A 23,912-nucleotide genomic window follows, 5' to 3' on the forward strand; every position below is an offset into this window, starting at 1 on the left:
CTTCCAGTTTTGAGAAAAAATTAGTGGTTTCAATGAAAAAATGAGATCAACTTCCTCTCAACATATATATGTATTTATACATTATATATATATATATATATATATATATATATATATATGTGTGTGTATATATATATATATATATATATATATATATTAATTGTATAATTCTTAAGTTTTACAAAAATTGCACTATTGAAGTACTTTTGTTTATCAACGAGGAGAAAGAGCAGCCTACACTTAATATTTAGTATTTCATGAAATCCTGTTGTTGACTAGAGCCAGGGCCATTACTAATTAAAGTGACCATTTGGACCTTTTTACCTCTTTAATTTCACAAAACGTATTTTCAAAAATGTCCGAAGGGCCGTACAGTGTGAGGTGTGGCGACATTCAACGGGCAATTGTTTTTTAAACTGTCACGAAATAACTAGGATTGCAAGTTTACACTGGCTAGAATTTTTCAAGCAAAAAATTTTTTTTACTGAAGTGTTCTCTTCACTCGTAAAAAATGACATGATCAGAATATAATCATAGTGATATTACAAATTTGAAATATCATATTTCAGTGCTGAATTACTTTTGATACGTTACGAGCGATTGCACTAATTGGTTCACACTGTTATAGTAGAATAAAATATTGGGGAACTTTGTATTTGGTACGATTCTTTACAACGTTTTTGTCTCCTATTTCCACAAATTAATGCTACAATAATTGAAATGTATTGATAGGAGGCAGGCTGGCTCATAATGACATCAATGTACTCATCAAAAAATGTTACAAATAATCTTTTATTAAGATTACAAATTTTTGTACAGGTGTATTTTAATCAGTTATACAAGATTGCTAGTCAATATTCATGGTATATATGAATTTATGTTTCATACTTGGGATTTATTCTGTTTCGGAACTTTAGAATTCTTTAGAATTCTGTAGGAGATACTTAAAACAAAAAATGAAAAAAAATCATACAAGCATTTGTTAATATTATTTTAAATATGAAATCAGTTCATCAAATGAATTAAAATAATAAACTTGTTTTCTTCCTGATAAATATAAGTTTTTGAACGCCTTTAGCTTGCTATTTGGATGACCTCGTTTTTAAACAATGTCATCATTCAGCTTATTTTTATTCCGCTTCTCTTTTCCGCTTCTAACCTTCTATAGAAATTCAGATCTTTTCCGTTTTTGTCCCAGTATACGTTATGCACCTCCAGTTACAGAGCATATATGTCATTAAATAGTAAATCACTATGTAAAAATATGGCACTGTGTCTGGGCGCGGGGGGGGGGCAAATACGCACCCACAATCGGAAAAGATCCTAAATTTCATCATACGGAAACTCATGGTACGACAACAAAAGGGGGATGGGGTGCATGGTCGAAACAGAATAGATCCAATTTGACCTATAGTGTTAAATTTATCTTAAAGGTTCTCAATGAAGTTGGACCATTCGGATCCAGAGTTGAGTCCGAGTCGTTTTTCACTCCTCTCGTGGGAGTTGTTCACACTGCACTGTCTCTGCATACCCTCAATCAACTGGTTCACTTCCTGTAAACAGGAAATCTCACATTAAAACTGTATTTGTAGGTATTAGGCTTCAGGTGTTTTTTTTTAAAAGTTTTTGTCTTTTCAAAAATTTGTTGGCATCACAATTTTCTAAACTGTGAAGTGAGTACTTGACTTAACTCATAAAATTAGAGGACAAAAATTTACAAAAAAAATCTATAGTCTAATCAGTTGGCCATCTGGCCTCTTATTCGCGAAATCGAAAGCAAAATACCGAATCTCTTGCAACATTGCTGGTATCTCGATGACGGAATTATTGCAGGAACCGAGATTGAACTTTGTAAAGCGTTAGAAATTCTCTCAGAATCAGGAGAAAAATTTGGTTTGGAACTCAGGAAGGATAAATGCGAGCTATGGTCAATCGAAAGCATGGCAAAAATGAACAATTTGATCAAGAGGAACTGTGTAGATGGACTTGAAATTTTAGGAGCTGCTATAGGATCTGATGTTTTTGTTTCCTCTTATTTACTCAAACGTGTTAGAAGATTAGAGGAACTTCTAGACAATTTAGCATATGTAGACGATCCTCAATGTGCTCTTGGTATTTTGCGTTTTTGCCTTGGTGCTCCCAAAATGGTCTACTCTTTGCGATGCAGTTCTCCTTCGGACGAATCAAATAAAATCCTTCGAAAATTTGATTCGGTTCAGCGTGCAACCTTTGAAAGTATTCTTGGAGTTTTGTTGTCAGACACCTCTTGGGACCAAGCATGCCTTCCAATCAATAAAACCGGTGTAGGAATAAGACGATCAGCAGATCAAGTTCAGGCTGCATACGTTGGATCTGTTTTTTAATCCTCTGTTCTTGTCGAAAAATTAACAGGCCATAATCCAACTGAAGACAACTCATTTGTTAAAGCAGTTGAAGAATTGAGCGAAATTGCGACGACATATCCCTCTCAACGAAAAATTCAGGAGGAACTTGATAACTCAGCCCTTGACATTTTGTTAGGAAAACAAAGTTCCGTAAGAGAATAAACTCACTTACAATCTCTTTCTCTACCGCAGTCTGGTGCCTGGTTATCCGCAGCGCCCATTCCAGCTCTGGGACTCCACCTATCTTCCACCTTGCGAGATAAATATTTTGTTTTGCCATAATCTTGCAAAAAGTTTCAATATAATCATACGGTCTCTCATGGGGAGGGGACAGGCGTAGTTCGACGCCATGAACTTTGTCAGTTAGTCACAAAATTTTTGATAAATGAGTCGATTGAGCTTCATAGCTATGGCTCTTCAGTGCGTTCCCTCAGCAGATATTTTGAGTCGAATTTTATCAAAAACTTGGCTGACGAAAGACAAAAACTTCAGTCTGCTTGGCTTTTTGTGAAAATTGTCTTCTGCCTTAGCCAGTCGCAGACGTTTGCTGTATCACGGAAAGCGGCCTTGCATTATCTCGCATTATCTCGAAAAGCGGCCTTGAAAAGTGTGTCATCCATGAGCGAGGACAATCTATAGTGATAAAATTTTGAATCACCCAATGAGTGGGGAGCCCAAATTTATTGAATTATCAGACTAGTTGTACCTCAGTGTCGGGTGAAATGTGATTGCCCAGAACAGGAAGTTTTATCTCAAACAATTTTTCCAAAAAAGAAACTATTTTGATTGCATGCGTGATTGCATGGGTTGAATTGATAACAATGATCGTTGGTCGTTTATGAACCAAGATTTTCTAATTTTAAATAAGACATCTACCCAGGTTGTGGTTTTCAGAAAAAAAATCAGTTGAGGAAATTCTTCTGAAGACTTCATCATGGGCCTTGTTTAAAGATAGTTCTTTTTATTTAAACACGAACGAAGCAGAGTCTGGATTATGAACTTTTTCGGTCTGCCCAAGAATGTTCATATCTTGAACAATCCAAAGTCTAGATGATATCATCTTTTGGTCTGGCTGGGTCTTTTCATCAGGATTTTTGAACGAGCACTTGATCTAACTATGAACGGAACTATGAACTATGAACGCGCTGAATTCTGATTCAAGTAATTTCGGTCTGCCTGGGTATTTTCATAGGCAAAAATTGGCCTGGGTAGGCATATTCATGTAACTTTGAATGAGGACTTCAACCTGGACTGACATGTTAACTTTGTTCATATTTAAAACTGATGAGAAGCTTGAAAAAATCAGACAATTTTCCGCAAACAACCTAACCCCAGCCAACCTCGAAGTGTTATTTTGCAAGATTTTAGCTCATCGATGCAAGATTACTATTTATGTCGCAAGATCTTGCAAAATATATGCATTCATTTCGCAAAATATCGCAAAGTTGTTAATGTCTTGCAAAATCTTGCGAGATAAATATTTTGTTTTGCCAGAATCTTGCAAAAACTTTCAATATAATCATACGGTCTCTCATGGGGAGGGGACAGGCGTAGTTCGACGCCATGAACTTTGTCAGTTAGTCACAAAATTTTTGATAAATGAGTCGATTGAGCTTTATAGCTATGGCTCTTCAGTGCGTTCCCTCAGCAGATAGTTTGAGTCCAATTTTATCAAAAACTTGGCTGACGAAAGACAAAAACTTCATTCTGCTTGGCTTTTTGTGAAAATTGTCTTCCGCCTTAGCCAGTCGCAGACGTTTGCCGTATCACGGAAACTGATTTTTCAGGAAAAAAATGAAGTTCTCTTTTGCTTAACATTTAATATCAAAACGCTAAACTTTGCGATTTTTTTTGAAGCTAAAGTGAATTTTGTTTTTAAAATTTGAGACAAAGTAATCTTTTGTTTTCTAGGAATGTTGTTTTGATCGTTCTTGGTAATTAACAGTCTTCATACATATATACTAGCGGTAGCTCGGGATCTCAATTTGCTTCAATTTGAACAACTTTTTAACCCGTTTAAATTTTTACTATAAAAGAAATAAGCAGATGAACGAACAAAAACTTGAGACAAATCATTTTTTAAGGAAAACTTAATTTGACTGTTAGTGTTCTACGATCTAATTATTAGTAGCAATCTGGCATAGCAAAATGGTTTTTTAAGCGACATTTCATTTTGACTTCCCACTCCAATTTCCTTAAAAAACATGGTTCTGGGAGTCGTCGGAGCAGACTTCAGCTGCACAAATAAGTGCAAAATGGCCAGGAAAATATCTGAGCCTCGGTACACGATTTCCGGACAGTTGTTTGATCAATGGAGATTTTGATCTGGGGATAGCGTGATCAGAGGTGATGTCGAGCAAACTGACGGCTGGGCAATGTGTGGAGAATAACTGCGCCAAGGTTGCGAAAAGTTCTGACTGAACAATGGTCTGATTTGGGTCTGATCCGAGTTCCTTTTTGTATTAGTCGTCGTTTTGTCCACTCAGAGTCATCCTCAAGTGCTCTTCAAGCGCAAACAGAGTTTCGAGCACCCATTGGTCTGATCTGCGGTCTTCATGGTCTGCTATGAACTGATCGATGGTTATTTTGGTCTGGAACGGTCTGATCAGTTAGTGGTCATTTTGCTCTGTGATCTCAGCATGGGTTACCTTCTTGGAGTGTTGTTTGGTTTTCGCACAAGAATCGAAAATTTTGTTTTTCCCATTCTTTGCATCATTTTAAAAACCCAGTTTTCTTAATGAAAACTGGGTTTTTCAGCTAAAAATGAGAGAATTGAACGCAGTTTCTGATAACTCTTTTTCTGATTTTTGTTGTTCGGAATGTGAACGACAAAAAGTCCTACCTTTCTCCACGTAAACATTTCTTAGATAATTTACAAATTGGAATGGGATCTCATTTAGATTATTGAGATTTATCAATGAGTTATTATGAATACAATGAAGTGAATGCAATGAAGTGAACGTTATACCTAGAAGTTAAAAATGTATATTAAAGGTATAATTGTTCCGACCCTCTTGAGGGGGGAGGAACTATATACTCAAATGGGTTTTTTTTGTTCCGTGAATTTTCGCCGCTCGATATATTCATCGTAGAGAGTTGAGACTGGTATCATTAGAAAGCTCGTCCATCGTAGAATATGGAATTAAAAAGATTTTTTTTAATTTTCATTTTCTACAGGGATTTATCGAGGTTTAAACTTCTGAGAAAAGAAGAGTGAATTCACGTTGTTTTTATTCACATTTTCCGGAATTTTTGCCTAAATTTTTGTCAATTTTGCAAAAATTTGTTATAATTTTTGAGAATAGTGTGATTGATTTTATTTTGGAAGACGAACAAGCATTGTTGATTGTTTTGATTTAATTTTTTTGGTCAAAAAATCTGGATAAACATTTCAAAATTTAGCCTTTTTCATCAAAAACAGCACGAAATAAGCTACTTTAGTCCACTTTGATTAAATTTGCCGATAGTACACCCCCAAACAACACTTATACATTCTTTGAAGACCCAGAGGGGGGGCGATTTCTACTTCAGAGTCCGCTGAGAGTGCTCTGTAGTTAAAACTTTTCCGTTTTTTGCTAACTTTACTCGTTGATTATCAAAAATGCAGAATTTATTTTGAGTTTTCAACTAACAAATTATCTATATCTAGCCATTCGAAAAAGCAATTGTTCCTAACGGACAATAAATATTAGCAGGGCCAGTTTTGGGCCTTTCCTGGACTGTTACAATCCAAAAAAAATCGGGTTGTAATCAGTCGGTCTCTTTTTTATTAAAAAAAAGACTTTTTTTAAATAATAAAGAACAGAATATATCAAATCAAAGGTCAGAGGTGATAGGTCCAATCAATTCGCTTGCTAAGCAGCTTCAAGCTAATGCATTTAGTTTTTAATTGAAAGTTTTCGGTCGTTTCTTCTTTAAAAAAAATAATTGACTTTTCAATAAATAATGGCTTAATTAACTTTTCCTCTTTTTTTTCTGAATTTGTTCAACTTCCAGCTTAGTTTCAGCAAAGAAAAAATGCTTCTCCTTTCTACTGATTTAACATTTATTCTCGGTTGCAGTTTTAAGCCTGAAGTTATTGTTTTCTCGCTTTGATACTACAAGATTTCAGATTTTTGTTTGTTTTGATATTTGCCAGTTTTTCACGTTTTCTAATTTTGTCACATTATCACATTATCACAGTTCTCATGTCACATTATTAGCGTTCAGAATAGGGCACATATTAAAATCGTGAAAGATATACATCATCGTTTTAACGGCCTCGACGCCTCTTTATTGAAGAAATCAATTGAATTTTTTATTTTTGTCTCGAACTGTCATTTATACTTTGTCGTTTCGGTCGTATGAAATTTCCTGTATAGTGATAGCTTTCAATGGCTTTTCATGGAAGAATAGAAGAACCGATTTTCTGATATTAGTAGATAGCTGATGGCTTTCATGACTTTGAAAGCAATCGTTTTATAAAATTAAAAAAAAACTTTTTAACTTCGCAGTTTTGTTCTTTTTATGTTTCTTCTTGTAACCTAATCTCGTTAGTTAACTACAGGTCAAATATGACATTATGTGTGTCAAGGGAATAAAAGGGATTGGTGTCCCAAAATCGTTTTTTTTTAAAGAATTTGCAATGACCTTACTGGCTTCGACACCGGTTTTTCACAAAGAAAAGTAAATTAATTTGATTTTTGTCATACTTGACGTTCTTGATGTAGATGCAAGAATTATTCTGGATAATTACCGGTCTCGAGGGCTTTTTTTCATGAATAAACGACCCTATTTAAATAGCTTTTGTTGTAATGAATGCCTTTCATTACATTGAATGTAATTTTGTTTCGGAAAAAAATTAAAATAATTACATACTTTAGCACTTCGCTTTTTTGTCTACTTGTTACCTAGTCTTACTAATGAATGGCCACGTACTACATTATAGCTGTTTGAAGAAGGCACAATCAAATATATTTTGAGTGCCAAAATTTGGCTCGACGGTTTTGACAGCGTTTTCTGGCAAGTTTCAATTGAAATTTTTGTTTGTTCTTTGTTGTTCTTTTTAGCCGCTTGAAAAAGTGAATAAGGACTGGTCCTAATGGCCTTCTATAGAAGCACTGGTAATCCTAAATTTGTGGTTATATTAATTGATTCCTAATGGTATTTATTACTTTGAAGTTAACTGTTTCAAAAAAATAATTTAATTTTTTTACTTTACTGTTTTTCACTTTACTTTACTTTTCTTTTTTGTATAATTGTTACCAAACCTTTTTATGGACTGGTCGCATATGTTTTTTGGTGATTTATAAGTTATTTTTGTTTAGTTTTAGGTTTATCTGATGGTATGTTGACTTTGTTATTAAATTTAGTTTTTAAGAGGGACATAAATTTTTTGATGTAATTATGTTTGTTGTTGTTGTTGTTGTTTGATTTTGCTGTTCGTCTTGACTCGCTTTCTTAATATTGAAATATTACAGCAATCTAATGCATCATCTTTTACTCCACTGAGTTATTTGCTTTGGAGGCTATCTTATCGTTCATACAGAATTTTTTGAAAAAGTCTTGGGCTTTTTTGGGATTCGATGTTTAAGAGGGACATAAATTTTTTGATGTAATTATGTTTGTTGTTGTTGTTGTTGTTTGATTTTGCTGTTCGTCTTGACTCGCTTTCTTAATATTGAAATATTACAGCAATCTAATGCATCATCTTTTACTCCACTGAGTTATTTGCTTTGGAGGCTATCTTATCGTTCATACAGAATTTTTTGAAAAAGTCTTGGGCTTTTTTGGGATTCGCAAAAAATAATTTTTGGGTTTTTCTATCTGTTCCTCATTTGGTAGATACTTATGCCAAAATTGTGGATGGGCAGGGTGTGAACCTTATGTGCCATCGCACATTACCGAGCCGCCTTGTCATATATATATAAATATATATATATATATATATATATATATATATATATATAATGTTTTTATCCTCAATTGCTCGGGTCGAGAATTTCGTCAAAATTTATGTAAAAAATGCGCCGACAACCACAAACGCTGAAAAAAAATATTACGCTTAATCTGCAGAATTTTCAGCATCCTCCTTACATAATTTCATCAATTTTTAGCACATTACGCGGACAAATATGTAAGACTTATTCGTTGAAAAAATGTTTTTCAGCGTCTACCAGCGCATTTCTTACATAGTTTTCAGTAATTTTAGCACTTATCTTACACAGTTTCAGCAATCATCTTGAGCATTGTGAACGATTTCATATACAGTTTGGCTTTTTTGGATTTCTTTTTTGCTTCTATACATACAGAAGCAGCACCAGATTAAGACTAAATAGCATTGCACTGAAGCAGTTCAACCTAAAAATTGAAAATCTGAATGAAAACAGGTAGTTTAAGAATAATTGTCTTCCTACCGTTAGATAAGATAAAAGTATGACGCTTTTCAGTTGTTCTGTTTTTCAAAAACATGAATAATGATTAAAAACATCGTAGATTTTTGAAAGATTAATGGTTTTACAGAAATGCAAAAGATGGAGGATCGTACATGCTGACTACTTTATAAGCAATAGTGAGCGATGAAATTGCAAGTAAATTTTTCATGTAAGGAATATGCTGAATGCGGTAAAATTTTCTGATGTGCTGAACTTATGTAATTGTGCTGAAATTTGAAGTGTTGAAATTATGTAAGAAAGGGGTTGAATCCGCTGAAATTGAAATTTTCACAAGTGCTGAAAATATTTCAGAAAGGTGCTAAATCAAATGCTGATTTTATGCAAAAAAGTGCTGAAATGTGATGAAATATTTCAAGTCAGCGGATTCAACACCTATTTTTCAATTTTCAGCGCAATCAGCACAAATCTTACATAATTTCCGCAACTTCAGCGCATTTCCTACAAAAATATTTGACCCGGGTGTTATAATATGCTGAGATAATTTTTTGTCGTGGTGTCGTTACCTGTTGAGCAGCATTGAGTGCTTGAAGGTAGTCGTTACTAGTCTTGAGCACATCTATAGATCGTGTGAACGGATTGTACTTCACGTCAAAGCCACGCTGGATTGAACTGGCAAAATTTCTGCAAAAATTTCCCTTTTGTGATTGTTTTGGGAACGAAAAACAAACAATACAACAAACAAACAATTGATACAAAGTGTAGGCTTAAAATTGATATGAGACGACCAGCTCACATTTTTTTTGAATGCTGACAAGTTTCTGTTGTTTTTGAGAGCAAAATATTTGAAATGTAGCACAAATGTTCTTGCTTTGGTGAAAATTTCAGCTTAAACCCCCGCAGAGATAGTACCGAATTGCAAAACTAGTGATTTTGAAGCCTGCAAATAGTTTTTACAAGAAATTTCTAATTAAAAAATCAATCTTTTGAAAAAGCAATAGCAAAACTTTGGTTTTTTACCAAAGTGAGAATCGTAGTTAAAAAAATTGCTAAATATATTTTTGATTCACATGATTTAAAACAAAAATCGCCTTTATGACGGAGGAAAAACTCAAAAAAAATATTGAATAACTTTGACTAACTTCATTTCAGCTTTTGCGGTCTCGAAAGATGAGTTGACAAAATATCCATCTTGGAATGTGGTGATGTTACAAGTCATGTCCAAAATACCATCTAGTGAGAATTCCTTCTGTTTAGAAGAGTCCTCCATCGAATGCTGAAAAAACACATACGTTCCCCATAACTTTTTTGCGTTTATAATAAATAAAAATATAAAAAAACAACAAATTATTTACGGATCCGCATATTACAAAAATTTAAGTGTTAATTTAAGTATATCCACCTTCATTCCACCTATATTTCTTACAATCATAAATTCCACTTTTTCCACCCAAATTAAGGGTAGCCTCGATGAGGTAAAACATCTTTCTTTAATATTCTTTACACTGTTTTCACCGTTATTTTTGGGTAAACTCCTAGGCCAGCGAAATTACTTACACTTATTTTAAAAATTTACTTGCCAGGAGCTCAATTGGGTTCCGAAAACCCCCCATCATTGACCCCCATGGATCGTTCTCAGATGCTTTCAGTACAAAATTAAATGACCATAAAACCATTCTTTTTCATGGGAAAAAGTTAAAAACTTATAATTGGATCGTCAATACTAAACCCTAGACGAACTGGGACGGTTATCTGCTAAGATCTTGTAAGAGTCTTGCAAATAACGGTTATCTGCTAAGACGCAAGATTGCAACGGTTATCTGGTAAGACACTTGCAAGATCCTTACCAGATACGCGTTTCATCTTTGTTTGGTGAACGCACCCAAAAAAGCCTGTGTTTTCCACCCTATCGAAAAACACAACAGAAAGAGAGGTTTCACCGCAAAAAAACTTTAAAACACGAAATGAGCTACATAAAAAGTATTGCTGTTTGTCAGCAAGGCCAACATTCAAAATGTTTCCGCCTCTCAATTTAAAAAATCCGCGGTTATTTGTGGTCACCTTAAAGACATTCTTTCTTAAAATACTTACCAAACAAGCAGATGCGATTTCATGACATCCTCACAAAAAAGCTGCAGATTTTTGCTTTTTTTGGGGTAATGTGGATCAATTTGATCTGATGCAATCAAATACCCTAGTTAAAGTAGGAATTTGTACTCATCGCAAACTAAGCTTCTGTAAAAAAGTTTTTCATACCATTTTGTGCGAAGTCAAGGTACCTAACGAAACACACATACTGAAGAATTGGGTCTATCAAAAGAAATTTTATGTAGAAAACTTTTGATCTGTTCAAAGCTACTGACAATCATGTTTTTCCAGCTGATTGAACTCTCTAATCATCAAGCAACTTACTTAGTGGTGGTTTCTTGTCATGAATCAGATATCAGTTCGCTCTTTTTGTTTTTATCATTTGTTGTCCTCTAAAATTAGCACAAAAACTGCACCTTTGCATAAAAAAGTCGAATGAGTAACAAAAAGCATCAAAAATGTGTTAACAATCCCGTAAAACTGTTTTAATTACAATTTAAAACAGTGAACAGTGTTTGCTGTGCGCCAGAAAAACAAATGGGGAACTTCCAAATAAAAGATATAGACTGACTTTTTTGTGGTAGTACAAATAGGTTTCCAGTTTTATTTCAATCAATCAAACAAACAAACGATTTTTGTTTCGCCAACTAGGTAGCCTATGAACACGTCAAACAACGTTTGTGGTCACCTTGAAGACAAAGACATTTTTTTTAATATACTTACCAAACAAACAGATGTGACTTCATGACATCCTCACAAAAAAGCTGCAGATTTTTGCTTCTTTGGGGTAAAGTGGATCAATTTGATCTGATGCAATCAAATACGTTAGTTGAAGAAGGAATTTGTACTCATCGCAAACTAGGTTTCTGTAAAAAAGTTTTTCATACCATTTTGTGCGATGTCAAGGTACCTAACGAAACACACATACTGAAGAATTGGGTCTATCAAAAGAAATTTTATGAAGAAATCTTTTGATCTGTTCAATGCTATTGACAATCATGTTTTTCCAGCTGATTGAACTTTCTAATCATCAAGCTCTTTACTTAGTGGTGTCTTGTTGTCATGAATCAGGTATCAGGTTGCTCTTTTTGTTTTTATCATTGTTGCCCTCTAAAGTTAGCACAAAAACTGCACCTTTGCACAAAAAAGTCGAATGAGTAACAAAAAGCATCACAAATCTGTTAACAATCCCGTAAAACTGTTTTAATTTTAATTTAAAACAGTGAACAGTGTTTGCTGTGCGCCAGAAACACAAATGGGGAACTTCCAAAACAAAAGATATAAACTGACTTTTTTTGTGGTAGTACAAATAGGATTTCCAGTTGTATTTCAATCAATCAAACAAAAGATTTTTGTTTCGCTAACTAGGTAGCCTATGAACACGTCAAACAACGTTTGTGGTCAACTTGAGGACAATTTTTCTTAATATACTTACCAAACAAACAGATGTGACTTCATGACATCCTCACAAAAATGCTGCAGATTTTTGCTTTTTTGGGGTAATGTGGATCAATCTGATCTGATGCAATCAAATACGTTAGTTGAAGAAGGAATTTGTACTCATCGCAAACTAGGTTTCTGTAAAAAAGTTTTTCATACCATTTTGTGCGATGTCAAGGTACCTAACGAAACACACCTACTGAAGAATTGGGTCTATCAAAAGAAATTTTATGTAGAAAACTTTTGATCTGTTCAATGCTACTGACAATCATGTTTTTCCAGCTGATTGAACTTTCTAATCATCAAGCACTTTACTTAGTGGTGGTTTGTTGTCATGAGTCAGGTATCAGGTCACTCTTTTTGTTTTTATCAATTGTTCCCCTCTAAAATTAGCACAAAAACTGCACCTTTGCACAAAAAAGTCGAATGAGTAACAAAAAGCATCACAAATGTGTTAACAATCCCGTAAAACTGTTTTAATTACAATTTAAAACAGTGAACAGTGTTTGCTGTGCGCCAGAAACACAAATGGTGAACTTCCAAATAAAAGATATAGACTGACTTTTTTTGTGGTAGTACAAATAGGATTTCCAGTTGTATTTCAATCAATCAAACAAAAGATTTTTGTTTCGCTAACTAGGTAGCCTATGAACACGTCAAACAACGTTTGTGGTCATCTTGAAGACAATTTTTCTTAATATACTTACCAAACAAACAGATGTGACTTCATGACAACCTCACAAAAAAGCTGCAGATTTTTGCTTTTTTGGGGTAATGTGGATCAATTTGATCTGATGCAATCAAATACGTTAGTTGAAGAAGGAATTTGTACTCATCGCAAACTAGGTTTCTGTAAAAAAATTTTCATACCATTTTGTGCGATGTCAAGATACCTAACGAAACACACATACTGAAGAATTGGGTCTATCAAAATAAATTTTATGTAGAAATATTTTGATCTGTTCAATGCTACTGACAATCATGTTTTTCCAGCTGATTGAACTTTTTAATCATCAAACCATTTACCTAGTGGTGGTTTGTGGTCATGAAACAGGTATCAGTTCGCTCTTTTTGTTTTTATCATTCGTTGCCCTCTAAAATTAGCACAAAAACTGCACCTTTGCACAAAATAGTCGAATGAGTAACAAAAAGCATCACAAATGTGTTAACAATCCCGTAAAACTGTGTCAATTACAATTTAAAACAGTGAACAGTGTTTTCTGTGCGCCAGAAACACAAATGGGGTACTTCCACATAAAAGATATAGACTGACTTTTTTTGTGGTAGTAGAAATAGGATTTCCAGTTGTATTTCAATCGATCAAACAAAAGATTTTTCTTTCGCCAATTTGGTAGCCTCTATGAACACGTCAAACAACATTTGTGGTCACCTTGAAGACAATTTTCCTTAATATACTCACCAAACAAACAGATGTGAATTCATGACATCCGCACAAAAAAAGCTGCAGATTTTAGCTTTTTTGGGGTAATGTGGATCAATTTGATCTGATGCAATCAAATAAGTTAGTTAAAGTAGGAATTTGTACTCATCGCAAACTAGGTTTCTGTAAAAAAGTTTTTCGTACCATTTTGTTCGATGTTAAGGTACCTAACGAAACACACATACTGAAGAATTGGGTCTATCAAAAGAAATTTTATGTAGAAAACTTTTGAACTGTTCAATGCTACTGACAATCATGTTTTTCCAGCTGATTGAACTTTCTAATCAACAAGCAATTTACTGAGTGGTGGTTTGTTGTCGTGAATCAGGTATCAGATTGCACTTTTTTAAAATTATATGTTGCCCTCTAAAATTAGCACAAAAACTGCACTTTTGCACAAAAAATTCGAATGAGTAACAAAAAGCATCGCAATTGTGTTAACAATCCCGTAAAATTTTTTTAATTACAATTTACAACAGTGAACAGTGTTTTCTGTGCGCGAGAAACACATATGGAGTAATTCCAAACAAAAGATAAAGACTGACTTTTTTGTGGTAGTACAAATAGGATTTCCAGTTGTATTTCAATCAACCAAACAAAAGATTTTTGTTTCGCTAACTAGGTAGCCTATGAATACGTCAAACAACATTTGTGGTCACCATGAAGACAATTTTTTGTTCCTAATATACTTACCAAACAGACAGATGTGATTTCATGACATGCTCACAAAAAAGCTGCCGATTTTTGCTTTTTTGGGGTAATGTGGATCAATTTAATCTGATGCTATCAAATACGTTAGTTGAAGTAGGAAATTGTACTCATCGCAAACTAAGTTTCTGTAAAAAAAGTTTTGCATGCCATTTTGTGCGATGTCAAGGTACCTAACGAAACACACATACTGAAGAATTGGGTCTATCAAAAGAAATTTTATGTAGAAAGCTTTTTGATCTGTTCAATGCTACTGACAATAATGTTTTTCCAGCTGATTGAACTTTCTAATTATCAAGTAATTTTCTTATTGGTGTTTTGTTGTCATGAATCGGGTATCAGGTTGCTCTTTTTATTTGTATCCTCTGTTGCCCTCTAAAAATTAGCACAAAAACTTCACCTTTGCACAAAAAAGTCAAAAGAGTAGCAAAAAGCATCACAGATGTGTTAACAAGCCCTTAGAACTGTTTTACTTACAATTTAAAACAATGAACAGTGTTTGCCGTTCACCAGAAACACAAAATTGATACTTCGATATAAAAGATATAGACTGACTTTTTGTTGTGGTAGTACAAATAGGATTTCCAGTTGTATTTAAACCAATCATACAAAGAATTTTTCTTGTGATACCTAGACAGCCTGTTATCACAAAAGACAACACTTGTGTTCACCGTGAAGACAATTTGTCCCAATATACTTTCCAAACAAGCAGTTGTGACTTCATGACAACCCGCACAGTATGGCTACAGATTTTTGCTTTTTGGGGTAATGTGGATCAATTCCGAGTGGTGCCATGAAATGAGCTAGTTGAAGTATGAATTTGCACTCATCGCAAACTAGTGTTCTGAGAAAAGGTTTTCCATGTCACCTTAAGTGACGTCAAGGTACAAAACTATACACACATACTGCGGAAAGGTGTCTATCAAATGAAATATAATGTAGACACTTTTTTTATTTGTTCAATACTACTGGTAATCATTTTTTCCTACTAATTGAACTTTCTAACAATCAAAAAATTAACCCGTTGATAATGTGTTGTCAGGAATTTGGTATTGTGTCACTCTTTTTATTTGTATCATTTATTAACCTCTAAAAATAAGAACAGAAACTGCACCTTTGCACAAAAAAGTCAATTGAATAGCAAAAGGCATCACTTTTTGTGTTACCAATCCTTTATAACGGTTTTAAATATAGTTAGGAGTAGTGAACAGTGTTTGCCGTGCATCAGAGACATAACTGGGTCACTTCAAAATAGAAGATATAGACTGACTTTTTTATTGGGTTGTACAAATAGAATTTCAAGTTGCATTTAAGCAAATCACACAAAAAAAATTTTCTATTTGCTACCTGGACACCCCACTAACACACAAAACAACATTCTTGGTCCCAATCAAGGGGGTACAAAAGAGACAAAAGAGTAAGACTAAAATTTAAAAAATTTGGACTGATTTTTCATTGTAGTGGTAAAAATGATATTTCCCGTTTTTTTTTTCAAAAAATCATGCAAACAAATTTTTTTGTTGCCTAGAGTTGCTATCAACTCCAAATACATTAAGCAGGGTTACGAAAAGTTTTCATTACTATACTTAGCAAAAAAATGGATGCTAAATAATGACCTCTGTTATCATTTTTTTCTTTTTTATTTTTTTTCTCGAAATTGATCATTATGGAAGTTATCGAAAATTTGTGTTACACATCATGTGTTTGATGGATTCTCCAAAACTCAGATTACCAAATTGAACGGGCCTAGTTGAATTTGTCAGTCACTGAACAACTTTTGCGCTCAGTGTTTAGTTGTTTTCTGAACAAAATATCATTTGTTGCAATAAAAAAAGAAATTTACGAGCATGATGTTTTTTCTGAATTTGAACCAAAGATGAATAGTTTTTATCAAAAGGTAGGTTTTTAAAACATTTTCTAAATTATATTCTAACTCTCAATTTGATTTTCCGATCACACACAGGTCTATAAGGTGGTTTGAAAGGACATTTTGCATTGTTTTTCAAGAAAAACTACTCAACTAATAGAGCAAAATTTTCGCTACAGTTTACGGTTTCATTCATATCTTCTGAAGTACTCAACCAAATATCTTAAATGAAACTGTATTTTGTTTGTATTGAGACCATCTAGCTTGTTATTGATACCGAAGTTTGCGAATTGGCATCAGCAGGAATTGATCAAGGTGTAAAATTGAGAAAGAATAAATTTTTGTTGGATTTTCTGAGCTGATATAGTTTTTCTTGTATTAAGCGTCGTGGTTACCTGCAAATTATGTTTTTCAGGCGTTGCTTGGGTCACTGAAGTTATTTAGAACATTAGTTTTCAGCGATTCAACAATTTTTCTTTTTTTGTGAAATCATGAAATTTTGTTGATAGTGTTTTTTTTTGTCAAAACACAAAACACCCTGGCCTTTATGGCGAAGTGGGAAATATTTTCTCACTTCGCGTTAGAGGTCTTGGGTGTCCAGTAACTAGCCAGTGGCTGTCGATTTTGTCCAGAATTACGTCCGAGACGCACATATCAGTCGTTTTGTAAGAATTTACGAGAATTTGGGCCGTAATAATAGCCCAAAAATTGGGGTACATTTCATGTGTTTGACGAAAAACTGTTCTCGAAAACTACTGAACCAAATTGGACGGGCATTGTCTTATTTTGTTGCTACTGAACCCTTCTTGCTTGCAGTGTCTAGTTGGTTTCTCAATTCGTCCTAATCAAAAAGTTATTAATGATTAAGTTTGAAAAAAAGTCGAATTTTCGGGCTATATTGGGTGACCCAAATTTCGGTACAACAAAACACGCGATTTAACCAACAAGTGTTAGTGATTTAGAATCCCCAGTTAGTGGGGAGTCTCCCCATATATATTTTGTATGTAGTTTTACGTAGTCCAGGTGGTCAGTTTTAGCGAAACCTGCGCCGTACTTTTCCTATTTAGTCATTTGGTACGGTACATTTATGTTGGAACATCTCCTCCTAGAGTGAACCGATTTGTGATCTGTTTATTGATTTGAACTCAGCGTGAGCCGTACTTGAATCCCTGTAAATGGCGTTTTGTTTCTTTCAGCCGTTTTCGAGAAATTGGCCAGGACACATACCTCCATTTTGCCATATTCGTGTCCGCGTACATTTCAGGTATGTACATGTTAGACCAACAAAAAAGACGATTTTAGCCCCGCGAATTGGTTTTTTAGACTCCCTTGATAGTGAGAATTCTCCTCATATATGTTTTATAGTGCGTTTTCCGTAATTCAGAAGGTCAATTTTAGCTCTGAAAGTGGCGTATCTCTCTTCTGGGGTCAGTTGGTACGGTACCTTATTTTGCTATAACTCCTCGAAGAATGCACCGATTGGGCTCATTTTTTGATATGATGCGTATCTCAAGCAGTGCATGAAACTGTACTCAAGCAGTGCTACAAACTGTACTACCTTTTTTTTGTTCTGCCGTTTTAGAGAAATTGTCCAGTAAACTTAACCCCGGTTTTAGCACCTGAAGCGGTTGACACCATCCGTCACCACCTTGAAGCTCTGTCAGAAATCGATTTCAAGCTTGTTTATTGGTTCGTTAGTCTCCTTATATAATGACAAAGCTTTCTAGCTATTATTTGTAATTTGTTTGACACATTTTCATGTCAAATGTTAGCTCTGAGGGTGGTGTACCTCCCCTATAAGGTGATTTGGTACGGTACCTTAATTTTGAAATATCTCCTTGTAGAGTGAACCGATTTTGAATTTGTTTGATGATTTGAACTCACCGTAAGCCGTACTTTAATCACTTCAATTTTGGTTTAGTTTCATTCAGGCGTTATTGAGAAATAAGTGTGTATTTTAGCGAAACGATATTCGCTTTAGGTCAATTTTGGACTTTGGTACCGTACTTAGTTTTGCTAATTTCTCATCCTAGGGTAAACCGATAATAGATCTGTTTTTTGATTTGAACTCAGCATAAGCTGTACTTTAATCCATATAAGTGGCGTTTTCTTTTTGTCGGCTGTTTTTGAGAAATTGGCCCGGAAACATATCGCTATTTTCCCATTTTGGTGACCGGTGTGATTCACGTTTCTACTTGTAAAGATTATTCAAGGACTTGCTTGAATGAATTGAGGGCCCTCGTAGGAGTGTAATAGTCCAAGTAGTTGCTAAAAAAGAACTGAATTTTGTTTTGGCTGGTCTACCAAAAAAGTAATTGTTACGTTGTCAAATTTCGCGCTCAAAAAATATTCTTGTTCAGTTTTGTAAAAAAGTTATTTTCAATTTAGTCAAGTACTTGTTTGAATGAACTGAGGGCCCACGTAGGAGTGTAATAGTCCAGGTAGTTCCTAGAAAAGAGTTGAGTTTTGTTTTGGCTGGTCTACGAAAAAAGTACTAGATACGTTGTTAAATTTCGGGCTCAAAAAATATGCTTGTTCAGTTTTATAAAAAAGTGATTTTCAATTTAGTCAAGGAATTGTTTGAATGAATTGAGGGCCCACGTAGGAGTGTAATAGTCCAAGTAATTGCTAAAAAAGAACTGAATTTGGTTTTGGCTGGTCTACCAAAGAAGTACTTGTTACGTTGTCAAATTTCGCTCTCAAAAAGTATTCTTGTTCAGTTTTATAAAAAAGTTATTTTCAATTTAGTCGAGGACTTGTTTGAATGAATTGAGGGCCCACGTAGGAGTGTAATAGTCCAGGTAGTTCCTAGAAAAGAGCTGAGTTTTGTTTTGTCTGGTCTACGAAAAAAGTATTAGATACGTTGTTAAATTCCGGGCTCAAAAAATATGCTTGTTCAGTTTTATAAAAAAGTGATTTTCAATTTTGGTCAAGGACTTGTTTGAATGAATTGAGGGCCCACGTAGAAGTTTATTGCCCAAGTAGTTCCTAGAAAAGAGCTGAATTTTGTTTTTGCTCGTCTACGAAAAAAGTACTTGTTACGTTATTAAATTTCGGGCTCAAAAAATATGCTTGTTCAGTTTTATAAAAAAATGATTTTCAATTTAGTCGAGGACTTGTTTGAATGAATTGAGGGCCCACATAGGAATAAAATAGTTCAAGTAGTTGCTAAAAAGAGCTGAATTTTGTTTTGGCTGGTCTACGAAAAAGTACTTTTTACGTTGTCAAATTTCGCGCTCAAAAAATATTCTTGTTCAGTTTTATAAAAAAGTGATTTTCAATTTAGTCAAGGACTTGTTTGAATGAATTGAGGGCCCACGTAGGAGTGTAAAAGTCCAAGTAGTTTCCAAAAAAGATCTGAGTTTTTGATCTTGACTGCTTTGAAAAAAAAAGATTTTTGTGCGTTAATTTTCCTAGATATCCGAGAATTTGAATTTCCTAATTTTGGCAAATTTGTCTTTAACGTTGGTCAAGGTGTTGTTGAATTGAAATGAAACGTAGGTTTCATTTCACTATATGTGGGTTGTTAGAAAACAAGAAGACTTTATATAGGATGCATAGAAAAAAATTAAGGTTTTGAGGCGTTCCTTTCCAATTTTTGCGAATTTCTATGTCCTTTTCAATTGGGTTAAGGACTTGTTTCCCAAAATAATCAAATGTTCTTTTTCAAGATTTGCTCTGGTCTTCCTGCCGCCTAACATGACTCGAAATTATCAGCGCAAAATTTGTAAGCCTTTCCAGGGCTACAGAATTGATTTTGCTATTCAATCGATCAAAGCTTGATCATCAATAAGGCTGGCCTCGAGAAATTTTAACGTACCTTATTCAACGCTAAGAAGAACACTGAAAACTAATGTTGAGAGTTACGCGTTAATTAAAGTCGTTCGACCTTCCTTCCTAACCGATTATCAGCAAACAACTTTTTTCAAGTCTCTAACATTTCACTCAAGCACGTTTTCGGAGTTACGCAAGAAGATATTTACTTTTGTTGGAAATATGAACGTCAAAATGCCAATTAGTTGGAAAAGAAACCGGACAGCTGAGATGGACTGGACGCTCTCATTTCTCAATAGATTGATTAGTTTGAAAATGTTTGTTAAGAAAGGAAAAAGCTACCATGAAACGCAGTTTACATGCGTTAATTGTGTAAGGTTAATGAACAGGTCTTTAGTCAAGTTTGTTTGTGAAAACTGTTGTCTCTGCACGTGCAGGAATTGCTTTGCTCGTGAAAAGTATCAATGCTGTCCAGTTGATTAGTTAGCTATTTTTTATCTGACTTTGGGTGATTTGTCAATAACTCTTGACTTCTGGCAATCTAAATGTTCTCTAAAAATTAAAATGTTGTCTAAAATTTAAAATGTTCTCAACAGTCTTTCGATTTTATTTATTCTAGATGTTCTCTGATTTCCTTCAAACTTTGAAATTGGTTTATCTTTCAGGTTTGTTTTGTATTTTATCCTCTGAAGCAACTTTGACTGAATCATCTTGTCGCCTCACTCTTCAATAAAATCAAGTGAGTTACATCTCTTTGCAATTAGACAATAATCTTTATAATACACTGATGCTTGTTTTGAAAGAAATTAACTCCTTGCGTTTCCAACGGAACAAATGATAGATTTCCTGTTTTTTGACATGTTCCATGGAAGTGCAATGAGCTAATTTCTTTCAAGTTTTTCTTGTGTTCCCGCGGTAGCGCGGGAAACAATTATTGTACTTATATGGTTTTTATAATTTCTCTGTTGTGCTTTAGGTCTTCAAAATGAGGTAAGAATTGTATATCAAATGTTATTGGTAGCAATAACAAAAAAACCAGACAGAATATAAAAAAAGGAAAGTGGCTTCTTGAAAGTGAAGCTATGTTGATCTCATCGTGTTATTTTTTGAACTTTTTTAACCTGTTTATCTAGATTTTTCGACGTTAATTAAAATGCCTTCGGGAAAATAAATAAGTTTTAAATCTGTTATTAATAGCCGCACAGCGATAGCTGGGGCTATTACTGGCCTTCTCTTGGTTTTTTATTTCGTCGTCGCGATTTTTGTTACGACCATATGACGTCACAATCACTTCAAATCTGTTTGAACATCTCTTTTTGTTCATTCGTTTATGCAATTTCAACTGAAGTGCGTGCGTGACGTCATTTTTCGCTCTTATTGGATCGATTCGCGTGATTAAAATTTCGTTCACACGACTTACCTCACTCTCAAAAATGACTTCCTCTTTTTGAAATTGTCTGTTTTTACTTTAATTCAAAGAGAGAAGGTCAAATTGGTGTGTGTCACTCTAAGTGAAGGTTATTTGAGAGCAACTCATAGAGGCTGCAGATCTACGAAGCTATTACGGCTATTTTCTGACAATCTGCCAGCTATGTTTAATATCTTTCGCAACTGGCTTTTTATCATTTTTGCGCTTTTATTAAAACATTTCTATTGTATTTTTTTATTTCTTTGAAATTGTTTGGAATGAGCTCTCAACTTTCAAAGAACAATAGCAATACCAAAAAATTCAACGCCTTCCTTGTCTACTTTGTGTTTGACGGCAAGTTCTCTCTTGTTGAGCCTAATCACAGTAGCTGGCCAGTTCATCCTCGTAGCTCTGATAAGCTGTCAATGCATTACACGGACGTTGAATTTAAAAGCGCTGAGAAACCGGTTACATCCTACACCGGAAAAATAATTACTAACGGTCCCGAAAAAGTTATCGAACGGGTTGGCGATTACATGAATCTACAAATAGATTTTGGAATTCAGCCTGAGGTTATGAACTTGACCGCTGTCTTTCAACGCGTCTATAAGGAGTTAGAGGATGAGAAAGAAAATACTTTGCCGCTGACACAAAATTCGAAAAAAGTGCGAGAAAATGCTGCCAAATCGATCTTAGTTAACGATAATGAGCAAGAAGCCGATGAACTCGAACCCAATGACGAATCTGACAAATCAGATAACGACGACAACCCCGATGAACCCTTTTCCTAATGCCAACACCCAAGATGCAGGTGTGGCAAAAGACGTGTGCCTGCTTTGACCACTACAAAACTGGTTAATAATTTTTTTCGTAACTCAAGCACAGATTTTTACCGTTTCTCAAAAAGTTACATTTGATTAAGATGGTCTTTAAATTGCGTTCTTGATTTTTCATAACTCTCCGGTTAAGAAATCAGTTGGTAGCAACTGAAATAACAGCGAAAGTTATATGTTTTTAGGACGAGCTCGTTAGTCGCTTTGAAAGAATTGAGGCGAGACTTGATAGAAACGACAAATTGCTCGATGAGATGACAAAATTTGCGAGAAGAGCTTTAGATGAGATCTACCGACTCTCTGAAAATACGGTTCCCCTAAAGAACAGAAGCGAAGTCGTAGACGAGGCTAATGAAGAGCAAAATAAGCCTGAGTTGTTGTACGGTGAAATCAACTTGCTGGACCAGGGTGGGGTAACTCCAGTTGATCAAGCTCACAACATAGCGAAAGCTCTTTGGTCTGCTGAGGAAAGAATCAAGGTGTGTATTGATCCGAAACGAGCATTGAGTCAGAATTTCGATAGGGAGCCGTCTGACGAGGAGAGGACGAAGTTGTATTGTCAAGCAGTAGAAATGGTTTTTGCTGACAACTTCTCAGAAAAACTCTATAATAAGACTTTTCGTTTGGTAAATCAGAGATTTCGCGAGAAACGTGTGCAGCCGAAGGTAGCTTCTGCTTGAATTTTTTCCCGGTTAAGATTAGGAATGCTGAGTAGCGGTAAATTATTCTTTAAAGTTGCAGTTTTGTCACTTGATTTTTGCAGTTGCTTTGTTCCTAATTTAACGGTTGAAACGTCTGATGTAGTTTTTTTTGTTTGTAACTGCAAAGGATTGGCTGAGCGTTGCTTTATTGCTGTCTCTCAACAAAAAGCTCGTTTAAAAACGCTCTTAACTATTTTATTTAAGTGTAGAAAAATTGTGCAATTGAGGCCGCGGCTGACTGGTTCTAGATTAAAAAACTGCAAAAAAATCGATTGTCGAAAGTTATTTAACGTCTATTTTTTCAGAAATTATATTTTTTACGTACTGCATATAGAGACCGATTAGCCAGTCTTTCGCAGCGTTATCGGCAATTTTCTTATTATTTATCAATATAGTTCATGATTTTCATGCAAAAAATATACCTCAGGTCATAATGGAGAGTCTCATTGAAAACTTTGATCGAATTATTTTGTCTTTTGAAAACCTGTAGAGGAGCTTGAGAAAAAGCAATATTGGCGAAATATAACCGGCTGCTTGAGGTCTCGGAGCGCTTTTCGAAGTTGGTAAGTTCAATCAATTTTTTTTGCCGCGATGCCTTCCAATTTTTTGTTATAAGTGAAAGCGAAACGCCGGTTTTTAATTTTTTTTAGAACGACGATAGAGCAAAAGCTGTTAGAGGGAATCGTGACGCAAAAAATGTCTACAAGGGTATCAACCTTCTTGATTACAAAGGACCTAACAATTATGGTGCTGTTGGTCGTTTTATTTCGCGCAAAATGCTCAGCAAAGAGCAAAGGATCAAAACATGCTGGTTCGGTCAACGATCGAACGAGATGCACGAGGGACGTGAGATGGCCTCTAAAGAAGATGAATACTATTTCAAAGGTTTCTTGTTGA

At 34.7% G+C, this 23,912-nt stretch overlaps 2 protein-coding genes across 3 annotated transcripts in view; both read right to left on the reverse strand.

Annotated features, from left to right (window-relative positions):
* Positions 1 to 23,912, reverse strand: part of LOC142348224 (uncharacterized) — a 196,178-nt gene that overhangs the window by 161,023 nt on the left and 11,243 nt on the right. The window lies entirely within an intron of this gene.
* LOC142348766 (tryptophan 5-hydroxylase 1-like) lies at positions 1,273 to 10,027 on the reverse strand. The gene is made up of 3 exons (XM_075400261.1): positions 9,898 to 10,027; positions 9,322 to 9,439; positions 1,273 to 1,553 (listed from the first exon to the last, which is right to left on the reverse strand). Exons 1-3 carry the CDS (start codon positions 10,023 to 10,025, stop codon positions 1,428 to 1,430), a joined length of 372 nt encoding a protein of 123 aa, XP_075256376.1. The 5' UTR covers positions 10,026 to 10,027; the 3' UTR covers positions 1,273 to 1,427.

This window comes from Convolutriloba macropyga, chromosome 10 (genome assembly GCF_964194025.1).
Source record: "Convolutriloba macropyga chromosome 10, txConMacr16.3, whole genome shotgun sequence".
Lineage (NCBI taxonomy): Eukaryota > Metazoa > Xenacoelomorpha > Acoela > Convolutidae > Convolutriloba > Convolutriloba macropyga.